Source organism: Oncorhynchus keta, unplaced genomic scaffold (genome assembly GCF_023373465.1).
Source record: "Oncorhynchus keta strain PuntledgeMale-10-30-2019 unplaced genomic scaffold, Oket_V2 Un_contig_3659_pilon_pilon, whole genome shotgun sequence".
Lineage (NCBI taxonomy): Eukaryota > Metazoa > Chordata > Actinopteri > Salmoniformes > Salmonidae > Oncorhynchus > Oncorhynchus keta.
In genome coordinates, this window is record NW_026287358.1 from 19,281 (window position 1) to 40,337 (window position 21,057).

The following is a 21,057-nucleotide window of genomic DNA, read 5'->3' on the forward strand; positions in this document are numbered from 1 at the left end:
CTCCTCCTTCTCTGTCTCCCTCCTTCCTTCTGTCTCCCTCCTTTCTGTCTCCCCCTCCTTCTCTGTCTCCCTCCTTCCTGTCTCCCTCCTTCTCTGTCTCCCTCCTTCTCTGTCTCCTCCTTCTCTGTCTCCCTCCTTCTCTGTCTCTCCTCCTTCCTTCTGTCTCCCTCCTTCTCTGTCTCCCTCCTTCTCTGTCTCCCTCCTTCTCTGTCTCCCTCCTTCTGTCTCCCTCCTTCTCTGTCTCCCTCCTTCTCTGTCTCCCTCCTTCTCTGTCTCCTCCTTCTCTGTCTCCCTCCTTTCTGTCTCCCTCCTTCTCTGTCTCCCTCCTTCTGTCTCCCTCCTTCTCTGTCTCCCTCCTTTCTGTCTCCCTCCTTCTGTCTCCTCCTTCTCTGTCTCCCTCCTTCTCTGTCTCCTCCTTTCTGTCTCCCTCCTCCTTCCTTCTGTCTCCCTCCTTCTGTCTCCCCCTCTTCTGTCTCCCTCCTTCTCTGTCTCCCTCCTTTTCTCCTCCTTCTGTCTCCTCCTTCTCTGTCTCCCTCCTTCTCTGTCTCCCTCCTTCTCTGTCTCCCTCCTTCTCTGTCTCCCTCCTTCTCTGTCTCCCTCCTTCTCTGTCTCCCTCCTTCTCTGTCTCCCTCCTTCTCTGTCTCCCTCCTTCTCTGTCTCCCTCCTTCTCTGTCTCCCTCCTTCTCTGTCTACCTCCTTCTCTGTCTCCCTCCTTCTCTGTCTAACTCCTTCTCTGTCTCCCTCCTTCTCTGTCTACCTCCTTCCTCTGTCTCCCTCCTTCTCTGTCTCCTCCTTCTCTGTCTCCCTCCTTCTCTGTCTCCCTCCTTTCTGTCTCCCTCCTTCTCTGTCTCCTTCTCTGTCTCCCTCCTTCTCTGTCTCCCTCCTTCTCTGTCTCCCTCCTTCTGTCTCCCTCCTTCCTGTCTCCCTCCTGTCTCTCTGTCTCTCCTCCTCCTTCTGTCTCCCTCCTTTCTGTCTCCCTCCTTCTCTGTCTCCCTCCTTCTCTGTCTCCCTCCTTCTCTGTCTCCCTCCTTCTCTGTCTCCCCTCCTTTCTCTGTCTCCCTCCTTCTCTGTCTCCCTCCTTCTCTGTCTCCCTCCTTCTCTGTCTCCCTTCTTCTGTCTCCCTCCTTCTCTGTCTCCCTCCTTCTGTCTCCTCCTTCTCTGTCTCCCTCCTTCTGTCTCCCTCCTTCTCTGTCTCCCTCCTGTCTCTCCTTCTGTCTCCCTCCTTCTCTGTCTCCCTCCTTCCTGTCTCCCTCCTTCTCTGTCTCCCTCCTTCTGTCTCCCTCCTTCTCTGTCTCCCTCCTTCTCTGTCTCCCCTCCTTCTCTGTCTCCCTCCTTCTCTGTCTCCCTCCTTCTCTGTCTCCCTCCTTCTCTGTCTCCCTCCTTCTCTGTCTCTCCCTCCTCCTTCTCTGTCTCCCTCCTTTCTGTCTCCCTCCTTTCTGTCTCCCTCCTTCCCTGTCTCCCTCCTTCCTGTCTCCCTCCTTCTGTCTCCTCCTTCCTCCCTCCTTCTGTCTCCCTCCTTCTCTGTCTCCCTCCTTCTCTGTCTCCCTCCTTCTCTGTCTCCCTCCTTCTCTGTCTCCCTCCTTCTCTGTCTCCCTCCTTCTCTGTCTCCCTCCTTCTCTGTCTCCCTCCTTCTCTGTCTCACTCCTTCTCTGTCTCCCTCCTTCTCTGTCTACCTCCTTCTCTGTCTCCCTCCTTCTCTGTCTCCCTCCTTCTCTGTCTCCCTCCTTCTCTGTCTCCCTCCTTCTCTGTCTAACTCCTTCCCTGTCTCCCTCCTTCTCTGTCTCCCTCCTTCTCTGTCTCCCTCCTTCTCTGTCTCCCTCCTTCTCTGTCTAACTCCTTCTCTGTCTCCCTCCTTCTGTCTCCCTCCTTCTCTGTCTCCTCCTTCTCTGTCTCCCTCCTTCTCTGTCTCCCTCCTTCTGTCTCCCTCCCTCTGTCTCCCTCCTTCCCTGTCTCCCTCCTTCTCTGTCTCCCTCCTTCTGTCTCCCTCCTTCCTCCTTCTCTGTCTCCCTCTTCCTGTCTCCCTCCTTCTCTGTCTCCCTCCTTCTCTGTCTCCTCCTTCTCTGTCTCCTCCTTCTCTGTCTCCCTCCTTCTCTGTCTCCCTCCTTCTCTGTCTCCCTCCTTCTCTGTCTCCCTCCTTCTCTGTCTCCCTCCTTCTCTGTCTCCCTCCTTCTGTCTCCCTCCTTCTGTCTCCCTCCTTCTCTGTCTCCCTCCTTTCTGTCTCCCCTCCTCTGTCTCCCTCCTTCTGTCTCCTCTCTCCTCCTTCCCTCCTTCTCTGTCTCCCTCCTTCTCTGTCTCCCTCCTTCTCTCCCTCCTTCTCTGTCTCCCTCCTTCTCTGTCTCCCTCCTTCCCTGTCTCCCTCCTTCTCTGTCTCCCCTCCTTCTGTCTCCCTCCTTCTCTGTCTCCCTCCTTTCTGTCTCCCTCCTTCTGTCTCCTCCTTCTCTGTCTCCCTCCTTCTCTGTCTCCCTCCTTCTGTCTCCCTCCCTGTCTCCCTCCTTCTCTGTCTCCTCCTTCTCTGTCTCCCTCCTTCTCTGTCTCCCTCCTTCTGTCTCCCTCCTTCTGTCTCCCTCCTTCTCTGTCTCCCTCCTTCCTCTCCCTCTCCTCTCCCTCTTCTCTGTCTTCTCCTGTCTGTCTCCTCCTTCTCTGTCTCCCTCCTTCTCCTCCTCCTTCTCTGTCCCTCCTTCTGTCTCCCTCCTTCTCTGTCTCCCTCCTTCTCTGTCTCCCTCCTTCCCTGTCTCCCTCCTTCTCTGTCTCCCTCCTTCTCTGTCTCCCTCCTCCTTCTGTCTCTCCTTCTCTCTCCCTCCTTCCCTGTCTCCCTCCTTCTCTGTCTCCCTCCTTTCTGTCTCCCTCCTTCTGTCTCCCTCCTTCTGTCTCCCTCCTTCTGTCTCCCTCCTTCTGTCTCCCTCCTTCTCTGTCTCCCTCCTTCTCTGTCTCCTCCTTCTGTCTCCTCCTTCTTCTGTCTCCCTCCTTCTGTCTCCCTCCTTCTGTCTCCCTCCTTCTCTGTCTCCCTCCTTCTCTGTCTCCCTCCCCTTCTGTCTCCCTCCTTCTGTCTCCTCCTTCTCTGTCTCCTCCTTCTCTGTCTCCCTCCTTCTCTGTCTCCTCCTCCCTCTGTCTCCCTCCTTCTTCCCTCCTTCTCCTCCTTCTCTGTCTCCCTCCTTCTCTGTCTCCTCCTTTCTGTCTCCCTCCTTCTCTGTCTCCCTCCTTCTCTGTCTCCCTCCTTCTGTCTCCCTCCTTCTCTGTCTCCCTCCTTCTCTGTCTCCCTCCTTCTGTCTCCCTCCTTTCTGTCTCCCTCCTTCCTTTCTGTCTCCCTCCTTCTCTGTCTCCCTCCTTCCTCTGTCTCCCTCCTTCTCTGTCTCCCTCCTTCCTGTCTCCCTCTCTTCTCTCCCTCCTTCTCTGTCTCCCTCCTTCTCTGTCTCCTCCTTCTCTGTCTCCCTCCTCCCTTCTGTCTCCCTCCTTCTCTGTCTCCCTCCTTCCTCTGTCTCCCTCCTTCTGTCTCCTCCTTCTCTGTCTCCCTCCTTCTCTGTCTCCCTCCTTCCTGTCTCCCTCCTTCTGTCCCCCTCCTTCTGTCTCCCTCCTCTGTCTCCCTCCTTCTCTGTCTCCCTTCCTTCCCCTGTCTCCCTCCTTTCTGTCTCCCTCCTTCTCTGTCTCCCTCCTTCTCTGTCTCCCTCCTTTCTGTCTCCCTCCTTCTGTCTCCCTCCTTCTGTCTCCCTCCTTCTCTGTCTCCTCCCTCTGTCTCCCTCCTTCTGTCTCCCTCCTTCCCTGTCTCCCTCCTCCTGTCTCCCTGTCTCCCTCCCTCTGTCTCCCTGTCTCCTCCTTCTCTGTCTCCCTCCTTCTCTGTCTCCCTTCCTTCTCTGTCTCCCTCCTTCTCTGTCTCCCTCCTTCTCTGTCTCCCTCCTTCTCTGTCTCCCTCCTCCCCTCCTTCTCTGTCTCCCTCCTTCTCTGTCTCCCTCCTTCCTCTGTCTCCCTCCTTCTCTGTCTCCCTCCTTCTCTGTCTCCTCCTTCCTGTCTCCCTCCTTCTCTGTCTCCCTCCTTCTCTGTCTCCCTCCTTCTGTCTCCCTCCTTCTCTGTCTCCCTCCTTCCCTGTCTCCTCCTCTCTGTCTCCCTCCTTCTCTGTCTCCCTCCTTCTCTGTCTCCCTCCTTCTCTGTCTCCCTCCCTCCTCCCTCCTTCTGTCTCCCTTCTGTCTCCTTCTGTCTCCCTCCTTCTCTGTCTCCCTCCTTCTGTCTCCCTCCTTCTGTCTCCCTCCTTCTCTGTCTCCCTCCTTCTGTCTCCCTCCTTCTGTCTCCCTCCTTCTCTGTCTCCCTCCTTCTCTGTCTCCTCCCCTCTGTCTTCTCCTTCTCTGTCTCCCTCCTTCTCTGTCTCCTTCCTTCTGTCTCCTCCTTCTCTGTCCCTCCTTCTCTGTCTCCCTCCTTCTGTCTCCTCCTTCTCTGTCTCCTCCTTCTCTGTCTCCCTCCTTCTCTGTCTCCTCCTTCTCTGTCTCCCTCCTTCTCCTGTCTCCCTCCTTCTCTGTCTCCCTCCTCTCTGTCTCCCTCCTTCTGTCTCCCTCCTCCTTCTTCTGTCTCCCTCCTTCCTTCTGTCTCCCTCCTTCTCTGTCTCCCTCCTTCTCTGTCTCCCTCCTTCTCTGTCTTCCTTCTCTGTCTCCCTCCTCTCTGTCTCCCTCCTTCTCTGTCTCCCTCCTTCTCTGTCTCCCTCCTTCTCTGTCTCCTCCTTCTCTCCCTCCTTCTCTGTCTCCCTCCTTCTCTGTCTCCCTCTTCTGTCCCTCTCCTTCTGTCTCCCTCCTTCTCTGTCTCCCTGTCCTTCTGTCTCCCTCCTTCTCTGTCTCCCTTCCTTCTCTGTCTCCCTCCTTCTCTGTCTCCCTCCTTCTCTGTCTCCCTCCTTCTCTGTCTCCCTCCTTCTCTGTCTCCCTCCTTCTCTGTCTCCCTCCTCCTTCTCTGTCTCCCTCCTTCTCTGTCTCCTCCTCCTTCTCCTCCTTCTCTGTCTCCTTCTCTGTCTCCCTCCTTCTGTCTCCCTCCTTCTCTGTCTCCCTCCTTCTCCTCCCTCCTTCTCTGTCTCCTCCTTCTCTGTCTCCCTCCTTCCCTGTCTCCCTCCTTCTCTGTCTCCTCCTTCTCTGTCTCCCTCCTTCTGTCTCCCTCCTTCTCTGTCTCCCTCCTTCCCTGTCTCCCTCCTTCTTCCTGTCTCCTCCTTCCTCTGTCTCCCTCCTTCTGTCTCCCTCCCTTCTGTCCTCTTCCTCCTTCTCTGTCTCCCTCCTTCTCTGTCTCCTCCTTCTCTGTCTTCCTTCTGTCTCCCTCCTTCTGTCTCCCTCCCTTCTGTCTCCCTCCTTCTGTCTCCCTCCTTCTGTCTCCCTCCTTCTCTGTCTCCCTCCTTCTCTGTCTCCCTCCTTCCCTGTCTCCCTCTGTCTCCTCCTTCTCTGTCTCCCTCCTTCTCTGTCTCCCTCCTTCTCTGTCTCCCTCCTTTCTGTCTCCCTCCTTCTGTCTCCCTCCTTCTCTGTCTCCCTCCTTCTGTCTCCCTCCTTCTCTGTCTCCCTCCTTTCTGTCTCCCTCTGTCTCCCTCCTTCCTGTCTCCCTCCTTCTCTTCTCCCTCCTTCTCTGTCTCCCTCCTTCTCTGTCTCCCTCCTTTCTGTCTCCTCCTTCTCTGTCTCCCTCCTTCTCTGTCTCCCTCCTTCTCTGTCTCCCTCCTTCCCTGTCTCCCTCCTTCTCTGTCTCCCTCCTTCTGTCTCCCTCCTTCTGTCTCCCTCCTGTCTCCCTCCTTCTGTCTCCCTCCTCTCTGTCTCCCTCCTTCCCTGTCTCCCTCCTTCTCTGTCTCCCTCCTTCTCTGTCTCCTCCTTCTCTGTCTCCCTCTCTCTGTCTCCCTCCTTCTCTGTCTCCCTCCCTGTCTCCCTCCTTCTGTCTCCCTCCTCTGTCTCCCTCCTTCTCTGTCTCCCTCCTTCTCTGTCTCCCTCCTTCCTGTCTCTGTCTCCCTCCTTCTCTGTCTCCCTCCTTCCCTGTCTCCCTCCTTCTCTGTCTCCCTCCTTCCCTCTCCCTCCTTCTCTGTCTCCCTCCTTCCTGTCTCCCTGTCTCCCTCCTTCTCTGTCTCCCTCCTTCTGTCTCCCTCCTTCTCTGTCTCCCTCCTTCTCTGTCTCCTCCTTCTCTGTCTCCCTCCTTCCTCTGTCTCCCTCCTTTCTGTCTCCCCTCCTTCTCTGTCTCCCTCCTTCCTGTCTCCCTCCTTCTGTCTCCTCCTTCCCTGTCTCCCTCCTTCCCTGTCTCCCTCCTTCCCTGTCTCCCTCCTTCCCTGTCTCCCTCCTTCCCTGTCTCCCTCCTTCCTGTCTCCCTCCTTCCTGTCTCCCTCCTTCTCTGTCTCCCTCCTTCCCTGTCTCCCTCCTTCCCTGTCTCCCTCCTTCTCTGTCTCCCTCCTTCCTGTCTCCCTCCTTCTGTCTCCCTCCTTCTCTGTCTCCCTCCTTCTTCTCCTGTCTTCCCCTGTCTCCTCCTTCTCTGTCTCCCCTCCTTCTGTCTCCCTCCTTCCTGTCTCCCTCCTTCTCTGTCTCCTCCTTCTCTGTCTCCCTCCTTCCTCTGTCTCCCTCCTTCCCTGTCTCCCTCCTTCCCTGTCTCCTCCTTCCCTGTCTCCCTCCTTCCCTGTCTCCCTCCTTCCTCTGTCTCCTCCTTCCCTGTCTCTCCCCCTCTCCTTCTCTCCCTCTTCCCTGTCTCCCTCCTTCTCTGTCTCCCTCCTTCTCTGTCTCCCTCCTTCCTGTCTCTTCTCTCTCCCCTCCTTCTCTGTCTCCCTCCTTCTCTGTCTCCCTCCTTCCCTGTCTCCCTCCTTCTCTGTCTCCTCCTTCCCTGTCTCCCTCCTTCCTGTCTCTCCCTCTCCCTCCTTCCCTGTCTCCTCCTTCTCTGTCTTCTTCTGTCTCCTCCTTCCCTGTCTCCCTCCTTCCCTGTCTCCCTCCTTCCTGTCTCCCTCCTTCCCTGTCTCCCTCCTTCCCTGTCTCCCTCCTTTCTGTCTCCCTCCTTTCTGTCTCCCTCCTTCCCTGTCTCTGTCCCTCCTTCCCTGTCTCCCTCCTTCTCTGTCTCCCTCCTTCTCTGTCTCCCTCCTTCTCTGTCTCCCTCCTTCTCTGTCTCCCCTCCTTCTGTCTCCCTCCCTTCTCTGTCTCTGTCTCCCTCCCTCTCTGTCTCCCTCCTTCTGTCTCCTCTCCTGTCTCCTTCCTTCTCTGTCTCCCTCCTTCCTGTCTCCCTCCTTCTCCTCCTCCTTCTCTGTCTCCCTCCTTTCTGTCTCCCTCCTTCTCTGTCTCCCTCCTTCTCTGTCTCCTCCTTCTGTTCCCTCCTGTCTGTCCCTCCTTCCCTGTCTCCCTCCTTCTCTGTCTCCCTCCTTCTGTCTCTCCCTCCTTCCTCCCTGTCTCCCTCCTTCTCTGTCTCCCTCCTTCTGTCTCCCTCCTTCTCTGTCTCCCTCCTTCTCTGTCTCCCTCCTTCCCTGTCTCCCTCCTTTCTGTCTCCCTCCTTCTCTGTCTCCCTCCTGTTCCCTCCTCTCTGTCTCCCTCCTTCTCTGTCTCCCTCCTTCTGTCTCCCTCCTTCTCTGTCTCCCTCCTTCTCTGTCTCCCTCCTTCTCTGTCTCCCTCCTTTCTGTCTCCCTCCTTCCTGTCTCCCTCCTTCTGTCTCCCTCCTTCTCTGTCTCCCTCCTTCTGTCTCCCTCCTTCTGTCTCCCTCCTTCTGTCTCCCTCCTCTGTCTCCCTCCTTCTGTCTCCTCCTTCTCTGTCTCCCTCCTTCCTCTGTCTCCCTCCTTCTCTGTCTCCCTCCTTCTCTGTCTCCCTCCTTCTGTCTCCCTCCTTCTGTCTCCCTCCTTTCTGTCTCCCTCCCCTCCTTCTGTCTCCTCTCTGTCTCCCTCCTTCTCTGTCTCCCTCCTTCTGTCTCCCTCCTTCTGTCTCCTCCTTCTCTGTCTCCCTCCTTCTCTGTCTCCCTCCTTTCTGTCTCCCTCCTTCCCTGTCTCCCTCCTTCCCTGTCTCCCTCCTTCCCTGTCTCCCCTCCTTCTCTGTCTCCCTCCTTCCTTCTGTCTCCCTCCTTCCCTGTCTCCCTCCTTCTCTGTCTCCCTCCTTTCTGTCTCCCTCCTTCCCTGTCTCCCTCCTTCCTGTCTCCCTCCTTCTCTGTCTCCTCCTTCCCTGTCTCCCCCTCCTGTCTCCCTGTCTCCTTCCTTCCTTCTGTCTCCTCCTTCTCTGTCTCCTCCTTCCCTGTCTCCTCCTTCCCTGTCTCCCTCCTTCTCTGTCTCCCTCCTTCCCTGTCTCCCTCCTTCTCTGTCTCCCTCCTTCTCTGTCTCCCTCCTTCCCTGTCTCCCTCCTTCCCTGTCTCCCTCCTTCTCTGTCTCCCTCCTTCCCTGTCTCCCTCCTCTGTCTCCCCCTTCCCTGTCTCCCTCCTTCCTGTCTCCCTCCTCCTTCCCTTCCCTCCTTCCCTGTCTCCCTCCTTCCCTGTCTCCCTCCTTCCCTGTCTCCCTCCTTCCTTCCCTTCCCTGTCTAACTCCTTCCCTGTCTCCCTCCTTCCCTGTCTCCCTCCTTCCCTGTCTCCCTCCTTCTGTCTCCCTCCTTCCTGTCTCCCTCCTTCCCTGTCTCCCTCCTTCTCTGTCTCCCTCCTTCTCTGTCTAACTCCTTCCCTGTCTAACTCCTTCTCTGTCTCCCTCCTTCCCTGTCTCCCTCCTTCTCTGTCTCCCTCCTTCCCTGTCTCCCTCCTTCCCTGTCTCCCTCCTTCCCTGTCTCCCTCCTTCTCTGTCTAACTCCTTCCCTGTCTCCCTCCTTCCCTGTCTCCCTCCTTCCCTGTCTCCCTCCTTCCCTGTCTCCCTCCTTCCCTGTCTCCCTCCTTCCCTGTCTAACTCCTTCCCTGTCTAACTCCTTCCCTGTCTCCCTCCTTCCCTGTCTCCCTCCTTCTGTCTCCCTCCTTCCCTGTCTCCCTCCTTCCCTGTCTCCCTCCTTCCCTGTCTCCCTCCTTCCCTGTCTACCTCCTTCCCTGTCTACCTCCTTCCCTGTCTCCCTCCTTCCTGTCTCCCTCCTTCCCTGTCTCCCTCCTTCCCTGTCTCCCTCCTTCCCTGTCTCCCTCCTTCTCTGTCTCCCTCCTTCCCTGTCTCCCTCCTTCTCTGTCTCCCTCCTTCCTCTGTCTCCCTCCTTCTCTGTCTCCCTCCTTCCCTGTCTCCCTCCTTCCCTGTCTCCCTCCTTCCCTGTCTCCCTCCTTCCCTGTCTCCCTCCTTCCCTGTCTCCCTCCTTCCCTGTCTCCCTCCTTCCCTGTCTCCCTCCTTCTCTGTCTCCCTCCTTCTCTGTCTCCCTCCTTCTCTGTCTCCCTCCTTCTCTGTCTCCCTCCTTCTCTGTCTCCCTCCTTCTCTGTCTCCCTCCTTCTCTGTCTCCCTCCTTCTCTGTCTCCCTCCTTCTCTGTCTCCCTCCTTCCCTGTCTCCCTCCTTCCCTGTCTCCCTCCTTCCCTGTCTCCCTCCTTCTCTGTCTCCCTCCTTCCTCTGTCTCCCTCCTTCCCTGTCTCCCTCCTTCCCTGTCTCCCTCCTTCCCTGTCTCCCTCCTTCCCTGTCTCCCTCCTTCCCTGTCTCCCTCCTTCTCTGTCTCCCTCCTTCTCTGTCTCCCTCCTTCCTGTCTCCCTCCTTCCCTGTCTCCCTCCTTCCCTGTCTCCCTCCTTCCCTGTCTCCCTCCTTCCCTGTCTCCCTCCTTCCCTGTCTCCCTCCTTCCCTGTCTCCCTCCTTCCCTGTCTCCCTCCTTCCCTGTCTCCTTCCTTCCACGTCTCTTTTCCCCTCCCTCCCCCTCTTCATCCCATTCCCCCTCCTATCTTCCTCTCTCTTTCTGTCTCTCTCTCTCAATTCAATTCAATTCAAGGGTCTTTATTTTCATGGGAAACGTGTTAACATTGCCAAAGCAAGTGAAATAAACAGTAAACATTACACTCACAGAAGTTCCAAAATAATTAAAACATTTCAAATGTCACATTATGTCTGTATACAATGTTCGGTAATTTGACATTTGCTCATTACATTGTTTTCACTGAGGAAATGTATGAGTCTGCTGTTAATGATAATGCAGAGGATTTTCCCAAGGTTGCTGTATATTCCACGGTAGTTATTCGGGTCAAATTTATCTCCACTTTTGTGGATTGGGGTGATCAGTCCTTGTTTTTTTATTTAACCTTTATTTAACCAGGCAAGTCAGTTAAGAACCAATTGTTATTTTCAATGACGGCCTACCTAGGAACAGTGGGTTAACTGCCTGTTCAGGGGCAGAACCTTGTCAGCTCGGGGATTTGAACATGAAACCTTTCGGTTACTAGTACAAAGCTCTAACCACTAGGCTACCCTGCCGCCCCAGGTTCAAAATACTGGGGAAGATGCCAGAGCTATGGATGATGTTAAAGAGTTTAAGTATAGCCAATTGGAATTTGCTGTGTGTATATTTCATTGTTTAATTGAGGATACCATCAACACCACAGGCCCGTTTGGGTTGGACGGTTTGGAATTTGTCCTGTAGTTCATTCAATGTAGTTAGAGAATCCAGTGGGTTCAGGTAGCGTTTAATGTAATTAGAGAATCCAGTGGGTTCAGGTAGTGTTCAATGTAATTAGAGAATCCTGTAGTTCGTTTAATGTAATTCCAAGGTAGTGTTTAATGTAATTAGAGAATCCAGTGGGTTCAGGTAGCGTTTAATGTAATTAGAGAATCCCAGTGGGTTCAGGTAGTGTTTAATGTAATTGGAGAAACCAGTGGGTAATTCCCTGAGAATCCAGTGGGTTCTGGCAGTCTATAATAGCTGATTCTAAGATTTGTATTTGATATCTCTCTCTCCCTCCCTCCCTGTCTCCTTCCCTGTCCACTCCCTCCTCCCTGTCTCCTTCCCTGTCCACCCCTCCCTCCCTGTCTCCTTCCCTGTCCCTCCCTCCCTCCCTGTCTCCTTCCCTGTCCACTCCCTCCCTCCCTGTCTCCTTCCCTGTCCCCTCCCTCCCTCCCTGTCTCCTTCCCTCCCTCCCTCCCTGTCTCCTTCCCTGTCCCCTCCCTCCCTGTCTCCTTCCCTGTCCCCCCTCCCTCCCTGTCTCCTTCCCTGTCCCCTCCCTCCCTCCCTGTCTCCTTCCCTCCCTCCCTCCCTGTCTCCTTCCCTGTCCCTCCCTCCCTCCCTGTCTCCTTCCCTGTCCCTCCCTCCCTCCCTGTCTCCTTCCCTGTCCACTCCCTCCCTCCCTGTCTCCTTCCCTGTCCCTCCCTCCTCCCTGTCTCCTCCCTCCCTCCCTCCCCCTGTCTCCCTCCCTCCATCCCTGTCTCCATCCCTCCATCCCTGTCTCCTTCCCTGTCCCCTCCCTCCCTGTCTCCTTCCCTGTCCTCAAAAACTCAAAAGTACTTTGTTATTCCCTGTCTCCCTCCCTCCCTGTCTCCTTCCCTGTCCCCTCCCTCCCTGTCTCCTCCCTGTCTCCCTCCATCCATCCCTCCCTCCCTGTCTCCTTCCCTGTCCCCTCCCTCCCTGTCTCCCTCCCTCCCTCCCTGTCTCCTTCCCTGTCCCCTCCCTCCCTCCCTGTCTCCCTGTCTCCCTCCTCCCTCCCTCTATAGCGGAGGAAGGTGATTACTGGAGGTTAATGAACTCAGGAACACACATCATAACAGCATCAGCTAAAGGTTACTCCAAAGTCAGCAAGAGAATTTACCTGCCTGCTCACATGGAAAAAGCTGGGCGGGTCGACTTCGTGCTCAAAAAGGTACTTGCGAAGTTATTTATATATATATTTATATGTATATTATGTTGATGTCAGGGTCATGATATCTGAGGTGTTGATGTCAGGGTCATGATATCTGAGGTGTTGATGTCAGGGTCATGATAGGGTCATGATATCTGAGGTATAGTATGTTGATGTCAGGGTCATGATATCTGATAGGTATAGTATGTTGATGTCAGGGTCATGATATCTGAGGTATAGTATGTTGATGTCAGGGTCATGATATCTGAGGTGTTGATATCAGGGTCATGATATCTGAGGTGTTGATATCAGGGTCATGATATCTGAGGTATAGTATGTTGATGTCAGGGTCATGATATCTGAGGTATAGTATGTTGATGTCAGGGTCATGATATCTGAGGTATAGTATGTTGATATCAGGGTCATGATATCTGAGGTATAGTATGTTGATATCAGGGTCATGATATCTGAGGTATAGTATGTTGATGTCAGGGTCATGATATCTGAGGTATAGTATGTTGATGTCAGGGTCATGATATCTGAGGTATAGTATGTTGATGTCAGGGTCATGATATCTGAGGTATAGTATGTTGATATCAGGGTCATGATATCTGAGGTATAGTATGTTGATGTCAGGGTCATGATATCTGAGGTGTTGATGTTAGGGTCATGATATCTGAGGTGTTGATGTCATGATATCTGAGGTATAGTATGTTGATGTCAGGGTCATGATATCTGAGGTATATTATGTTGATATCAGGGTCATGATATCTGAGGTATAGTATGTTGATGTCAGGGTCATGATATCTGAGGTATAGTATGTTGATGTCAGGGTCATGATATCTGAGGTATAGTATGTTGATATCAGGGTCATGATATCTGAGGTATATTATGTTGATGTCAGGGTCATGATATCTGAGGTGTTGATGTCAGGGTCATGATATCTGAGGTATAGTATGTTGATATCAGGGTCATGATATCTGAGGTATATTATGTTGATGTTGATATCAGGGTCATGATATCTGAGGTATAGTGTTGATGTCAGGGTCATGATATCTGAGGTATAGTATGTTGATATCAGGGTCATGATATCTGAGGTATATTATGTTGATATCAGGGTCATGATATCTGAGGTATATTATGTTGATGTCAGGGTCATGATATCTGAGGTATAGTATGTTGATATCAGGGTCATGATATCTGAGGTATAGTATGTTGATATCAGGGTCATGATATCTGAGGTATATGATATCTATGTTGATGTCAGGGTCATGATATCTGAGGTATAGTATGTTGATATCAGGGTCATGATATCTGAGGTATATTATGTTGATATCAGGGTCATGATATCTGAGGTATATTATGTTGATATCAGGGTCATGATATCAGAGGTATAGTAGGAGTATGTTGATGTCAGGGTCATGATATCTGAGGTATAGTATGTTGATATCAGGGTCATGATATCTGAGGTATATTATGTTGATATCAGGGTCATGATATCTGAGGTATAGTATGTTGATGTCAGGGTCATGATATCTGAGGTATAGTATGTTGATATCAGGGTCATGATATCTGAGGTATAGTATGTTGATGTCAGGGTCATGATATCTGAGGTATAGTATGTTGATGTCAGGGTCATGATATCTGAGGTATAGTATGTTGATATCAGGGTCATGATATCTGAGGTATAGTATGTTGATGTCAGGGTCATGATATCTGAGGTATAGTATGTTGATATCAGGGTCATGATATCTGAGGTATAGTATGTTGATGTCAGGGTCATGATATCTGAGGTATAGTATGTTGATATCAGGGTCATGATATCTGAGGTATAGTATGTTGATGTCAGGGTCATGATATCTGAGGTATAGTATGTTGATATCAGGGTCATGATATCTGAGGTATATTATGTTGATGTCAGGGTCATGATATCTGAGGTATATTATGTTGATGTCAGGGTCATGATATCTGAGGTATATTATGTTGATGTCAGGGTCATGATATCTGAGGTATAGTATGTTGATGTCAGGGTCATGATATCTGAGGTATAGTATGTTGATATCAGGGTCATGATATCTGAGGTATAGTATGTTGATGTCAGGGTCATGATATCTGAGGTATAGTATGTTGATGTCAGGGTCATGATATCTGAGGTATAGTATGTTGATGTCAGGGTCATGATATCTGAGGTATATTATGTTGATGTCAGGGTCATGATATCTGAGGTATAGTATGTTGATATCAGGGTCATGATATCTGAGGTATAGTATGTTGATATCAGGGTCATGATATCTGAGGTATAGTATGTTGATGTCAGGGTCATGATATCTGAGGTATATTATGTTGATATCAGGGTCATGATATCTGAGGTATAGTATGTTGATGTCAGGGTCATGATATCTGAGGTATAGTATGTTGATGTCAGGGTCATGATATCTGAGGTATAGTATGTTGATGTCAGGGTCATGATATCTGAGGTATAGTATGTTGATGTCAGGGTCATGATATCTGAGGTATAGTATGTTGATGTCAGGGTCATGATATCTGAGGTATAGTATGTTGATATCAGGGTCATGATATCTGAGGTATATTATGTTGATGTCAGGGTCATGATATCTGAGGTATAGTATGTTGATGTCAGGGTCATGATATCTGAGGTATAGTATGTTGATGTCAGGGTCATGATATCTGAGGTATATTATGTTGATGTCAGGGTCATGATATCTGAGGTATAGTATGTTGATGTCAGGGTCATGATATCTGAGGTATAGTATGTTGATGTCAGGGTCATGATATCTGAGGTATAGTATGTTGATGTCAGGGTCATGATATCTGAGGTATATTATGTTGATGTCAGGGTCATGATATCTGAGGTGTTGATGTCAGGGTCATGATATCTGAGGTATAGTATGTTGATGTCAGGGTCATGATATCTGAGGTGTTGATATCAGGGTCATGATATCTGAGGTATAGTATGTTGATGTCAGGGTCATGATATCTGAGGTGTTGATGTCAGGGTCATGATATCTGAGGTATAGTATGTTGATGTCAGGGTCATGATATCTGAGGTATAGTATGTTGATATCAGGGTCATGATATCTGAGGTATATTATGTTGATGTCAGGGTCATGATATCTGAGGTATATTATGTTGATGTCAGGGTCATGATATCTGAGGTATAGTATGTTGATGTCAGGGTCATGATATCTGAGGTATAGTATGTTGATGTCAGGGTCATGATATCTGAGGTATAGTATGTTGATGTCAGGGTCATGATATCTGAGGTATAGTATGTTGATGTCAGGGTCATGATATCTGAGGTATATTATGTTGATGTCAGGGTCATGATATCTGAGGTATAGTATGTTGATGTCAGGGTCATGATATCTGAGGTATATTATGTTGATATCAGGGTCATGATATCTGAGGTATAGTATGTTGATGTCAGGGTCATGATATCTGAGGTATAGTATGTTGATGTCAGGGTCATGATATCTGAGGTATAGTATGTTGATGTCAGGGTCATGATATCTGAGGTATAGTATGTTGATATCAGGGTCATGATATCTGAGGTATAGTATGTTGATGTCAGGGTCATGATATCTGAGGTATAGTATGTTGATGTCAGGGTCATGATATCTGAGGTATAGTATGTTGATGTCAGGGTCATGATATCTGAGGTATATTATGTTGATGTCAGGGTCATGATATCTGAGGTATAGTATGTTGATGTCAGGGTCATGATATCTGAGGTATAGTATGTTGATGTCAGGGTCATGATATCTGAGGTATAGTATGTTGATGTCAGGGTCATGATATCTGAGGTATATTATGTTGATGTCAGGGTCATGATATCTGAGGTATAGTATGTTGATGTCAGGGTCATGATATCTGAGGTATAGTATGTTGATGTCAGGGTCATGATATCTGAGGTATAGTATGTTGATGTCAGGGTCATGATATCTGAGGTATAGTATGTTGATGTCAGGGTCATGATATCTGAGGTATAGTATGTTGATGTCAGGGTCATGATATCTGAGGTATATTATGTTGATGTCAGGGTCATGATATCTGAGGTATATTATGTTGATGTCAGGGTCATGATATCTGAGGTATAGTATGTTGATGTCAGGGTCATGATATCTGAGGTATAGTATGTTGATGTCAGGGTCATGATATCTGAGGTGTTGATGTCAGGGTCATGATATCTGAGGTATAGTATGTTGATATCAGGGTCATGATATCTGAGGTATAGTATGTTGATATCAGGGTCATGATATCTGAGGTATAGTATGTTGATGTCAGGGTCATGATATCTGAGGTATAGTATGTTGATATCAGGGTCATGATATCTGAGGTATAGTATGTTGATATCAGGGTCATGATATCTGAGGTATAGTATGTTGATATCAGGTCATGATATCTGAGGTATAGTATGTTGATATCAGGGTCATGATATCTGAGGTATGAGTATGTTGATATCTGAGGTCATGATATCTGAGGTATAGTATGTTGATATCAGGGTCATGATATCTGAGGTATAGTATGTTGATATCAGGGTCATGATATCTGAGGTATAGTATGTTGATGTCAGGGTCATGATATCTGAGGTATAGTATGTTGATGTCAGGGTCATGATATCTGAGGTATAGTATGTTGATATCAGGGTCATGATATCTGAGGTATAGTATGTTGATGTCAGGGTCATGATATCTGAGGTATAGTATGTTGATGTCAGGGTCATGATATCTGAGGTATAGTATGTTGATATCAGGGTCATGATATCTGAGGTATAGTATGTTGATGTCAGGGTCATGATATCTGAGGTATAGTATGTTGATGTCAGGGTCATGATATGAGGTATCTATGTTGATCAGGGTCATGATATCTGAGGTATAGTATGTTGATATCAGGGTCATGATATCTGAGGTATAGTATGTTGATATCAGGGTCATGATATCTGAGGTATAGTATGTTGATGTCAGGGTCATGATATCTGAGGTATAGTATGTTGATGTCAGGGTCATGATATCTGAGGTATAGTATGTTGATATCAGGGTCATGATATCTGAGGTATATTATGTTGATGTCAGGGTCATGATATCTGAGTATAGTATGTTGATGTCAGGGTCATGATATCTGAGGTATAGTATGTTGATATCAGGGTCATGATATCTGAGGTATATTATGTTGATATCAGGGTCATGATATCTGAGGTATAGTATGTTGATATCAGGGTCATGATATCTGAGGTATAGTATGTTGATATCAGGGTCATGATATCTGAGGTATATTATGTTGATATCAGGGTCATGATATCTGAGGTATAGTATGTTGTTGATGTCAGTATGTTGGGTCATGATATCTGAGGTATAGTATGTTGATATCAGGGTCATGATATCTGAGGTATAGTATGTTGATATCAGGGTCATGATATCTGAGGTATATTATGTTGATGTCAGGGTCATGATATCTGAGGTATATTATGTTGATATCAGGGTCATGATATCTGAGGTATAGTATGTTGATATCAGGGTCATGATATCTGAGGTATAGTATGTTGATGTCAGGGTCATGATATCTGAGGTATAGTATGTTGATATCAGGGTCATGATATCTGAGGTATATTATGTTGATATCAGGGTCATGATATCTGAGGTATAGTATGTTGATGTCAGGGTCATGATATCTGAGGTATAGTATGTTGATATCAGGGTCATGATATCTGAGGTATAGTATGTTGATGTCAGGGTCATGATATCTGAGGTATAGTATGTTGATGTCAGGGTCATGATATCTGAGGTATAGTATGTTGATGTCAGGGTCATGATATCTGAGGTATAGTATGTTGATATCAGGGTCATGATATCTGAGGTATAGTATGTTGATATCAGGGTCATGATATCTGAGGTATATTATGTTGATATCAGGGTCATGATATCTGAGGTATAGTATGTTGATGTCAGGGTCATGATATCTGAGGTATAGTATGTTGATGTCAGGGTCATGATATCTGAGGTATATTATGTTGATATCAGGGTCATGATATCTGAGGTATAGTATGTTGATATCAGGGTCATGATATCTGAGGTATATTATGTTGATGTCAGGGTCATGATATCTGAGGTATATTATGTTGATATCAGGGTCATGATATCTGAGGTATAGTATGTTGATATCAGGGTCATGATATCTGAGGTATATTATGTTGATGTCAGGGTCATGATATCTGAGGTATAGTATGTTGATATCAGGGTCATGATATCTGAGGTATATTATGTTGATGTCAGGGTCATGATATCTGAGGTATAGTATGTTGATGTCAGGGTCATGATATCTGAGGTATAGTATGTTGATATCAGGGTCATGATATCTGAGGTATAGTATGTTGATATCAGGGTCATGATATCTGAGGTATATGTTGATATGTTGATGTCAGGTATAGTATGGTCATGATATCTGAGGTATAGTATGTTGATATCAGGGTCATGATATCTGAGGTATAGTATGTTGATATCAGGGTCATGATATCTGAGGTATAGTATGTTGATGTCAGGGTCATGATATCTGAGGTATAGTATGTTGATATCAGGGTCATGATATCTGAGGTATAGTATGTTGATGTCAGGGTCATGATATCTGAGGTATATTATGTTGATGTCAGGGTCATGATATCTGAGGTATAGTATGTTGATATCAGGGTCATGATATCTGAGGTATATTATGTTGATGTCAGGGTCATGATATCTGAGGTATAGTATGTTGATATCAGGGTCATGATATCTGAGGTATAGTATGTTGATGTCAGGGTCATGATATCTGAGGTATAGTATGTTGATGTCAGGGTCATGATATCTGAGGTATAGTATGTTGATGTCAGGGTCATGATATCTGAGGTATAGTATGTTGATGTCAGGGTCATGATATCTGAGGTATATTATGTTGATGTCAGGGTCATGATATCTGAGGTATAGTATGTTGATGTCAGGGTCATGATATCTGAGGTATAGTATGTTGATATCAGGGTCATGATATCTGAGGTATAGTATGTTGATATCAGGGTCATGATATCTGAGGTATAGTATGTTGATGTCAGGTCATGATATCTGAGGTATAGTATGTTGATGTCAGGGTCATGATATCTGAGGTATAGTATGTTGATATCAGGGTCATGATATCTGAGGTATATTATGTTGATGTCAGGGTCATGATATCTGAGGTATAGTATGTTGATGTCAGGGTCATGATATCTGAGGTATAGTATGTTGATGTCAGGGTCATGATATCTGAGGTATAGTATGTTGATGTCAGGGTCATGATATCTGAGGTATAGTATGTTGATGTCAGGGTCATGATATCTGAGGAGTATGTTGATATCAGGGTATGTTGATGTTGTCAGGGTCATGATATCTGAGGTATATTATGTTGATGTCAGGGTCATGATATCTGAGGTATATTATGTTGATGTCAGGGTCATGATATCTGAGGTATAGTATGTTGATGTCAGGGTCATGATATCTGAGGTATATTATGTTGATGTCAGGGTCATGATATCTGAGGTATAGTATGTTGATATCAGGGTCATGATATCTGAGGTATAGTATGTTGATGTCAGGGTCATGATATCTGAGGTATAGTATGTTGATATCAGGGTCATGATATCTGAGGTATAGTATGTTGATGTCAGGGTCATGATATCTGAGGTATAGTATGTTGATATCAGGGTCATGATATCTGAGGTATATTATGTTGATGTCAGGGTCATGATATCTGAGGTATATTATGTTGATGTCAGGGTCATGATATCTGAGGTATAGTATGTTGATGTCAGGGTCATGATATCTGAGGTATAGTATGTTGATGTCAGGGTCATGATATCTGAGGTATAGTATGTTGATGTCAGGGTCATGATATCTGAGGTGTTGATGTCAGGGTCATGATATCTGAGGTATATTATGTTGATGTCAGGGTCATGATATCTGAGGTATAGTATGTTGATGTCAGGGTCATGATATCTGAGGTATATTATGTTGATGTCAGGGTCATGATATCTGAGGTATAGTATGTTGATGTCAGGGTCATGATATCTGAGGTATAGTATGTTGATATCAGGGTCATGATATCTGAGGTATAGTATGTTGATGTCAGGGTCATGATATCTGAGGTATAGTATGTTGATATCAGGGTCATGATATCTGAGGTATAGTATGTTGATGTCAGGGTCATGATATCTGAGGTATAGTATGTTGATGTCAGGGTCATGATATCTGAGGTATAGTATGTTGATATCAGGGTCATGATATCTGAGGTATATTATGTTGATGTCAGGGTCATGATATCTGAGGTATAGTATGTTGATGTCAGGGTCATGATATCTGAGGTATAGTATGTTGATGTCAGGGTCATGATATCTGAGGTATAGTATGTTGATGTCAGGGTCATGATATCTGAGGTATAGTATGTTGATGTCAGGGTCATGATATCTGAGGTATAGTATGTTGATGTCAGGGTCATGATATCTGAGGTATAGTATGTTGATGTCAGGGTCATGATATCTGAGGTATAGTATGTTGATGTCAGGGTCATGATATCTGAGGTATATTATGTTGATGTCAGGGTCATGATATCTGAGGTGTTGATGTCAGGGTCATGATATCTGAGGTATAGTATGTTGATGTCAGGGTCATGATATCTGAGGTGTTGATGTCAGGGTCATGATATCTGAGGTATATTATGTTGATATCAGGGTCATGATATCTGAGGTGTTGATATCAGGGTCATGATATCTGAGGTATATTATGTTGATGTCAGGGTCATGATATCTGAGGTGTTGATGTCAGGGTCATGATATCTGAGGTATAGTATGTTGATGTCAGGGTCATGATATCTGAGGTATATTATGTTGATGTCAGGGTCATGATATCTGAGGTATATTATGTTGATGTCAGGGTCATGATATCTGAGGTATAGTATGTTGATGTCAGGGTCATGATATCTGAGGTATAGTATGTTGATGTCAGGGTCATGATATCTGAGGTATAGTATGTTGATATCAGGGTCATGATATCTGAGGTATAGTATGTTGATGTCAGGGTCATGATATCTGAGGTATAGTATGTTGATGTCAGGGTCATGATATCTGAGGTATAGTATGTTGATGTCAGGGTCATGATATCTGAGGTATAGTATGTTGATATCAGGGTCATGATATCTGAGGTATATTATGTTGATATCAGGGTCATGATATCTGAGGTATATTATGTTGATGTCAGGGTCATGATATCTGAGGTATATTATGTTGATGTCAGGGTCATGATATCTGAGGTATAGTATGTTGATGTCAGGGTCATGATATCTGAGGTATATTATGTTGATATCAGGGTCATGATATCTGAGGTATAGTATGTTGA

At 47.7% G+C, this 21,057-nt stretch overlaps 1 protein-coding gene across 1 annotated transcript in view; it reads left to right on the plus strand.

Annotated features, from left to right (window-relative positions):
* Positions 1–21,057, plus strand: part of LOC118382242 (carboxypeptidase Z-like) — a 50,584-nt gene that overhangs the window by 17,878 nt on the left and 11,649 nt on the right. Inside the window, exon 8 of the mRNA XM_052508479.1 lies at positions 11,523–11,668. Coding sequence (XP_052364439.1) covers positions 11,523–11,668 — 146 coding nt within the window. The remainder of the gene's footprint in view (positions 1–11,522; positions 11,669–21,057) is intronic.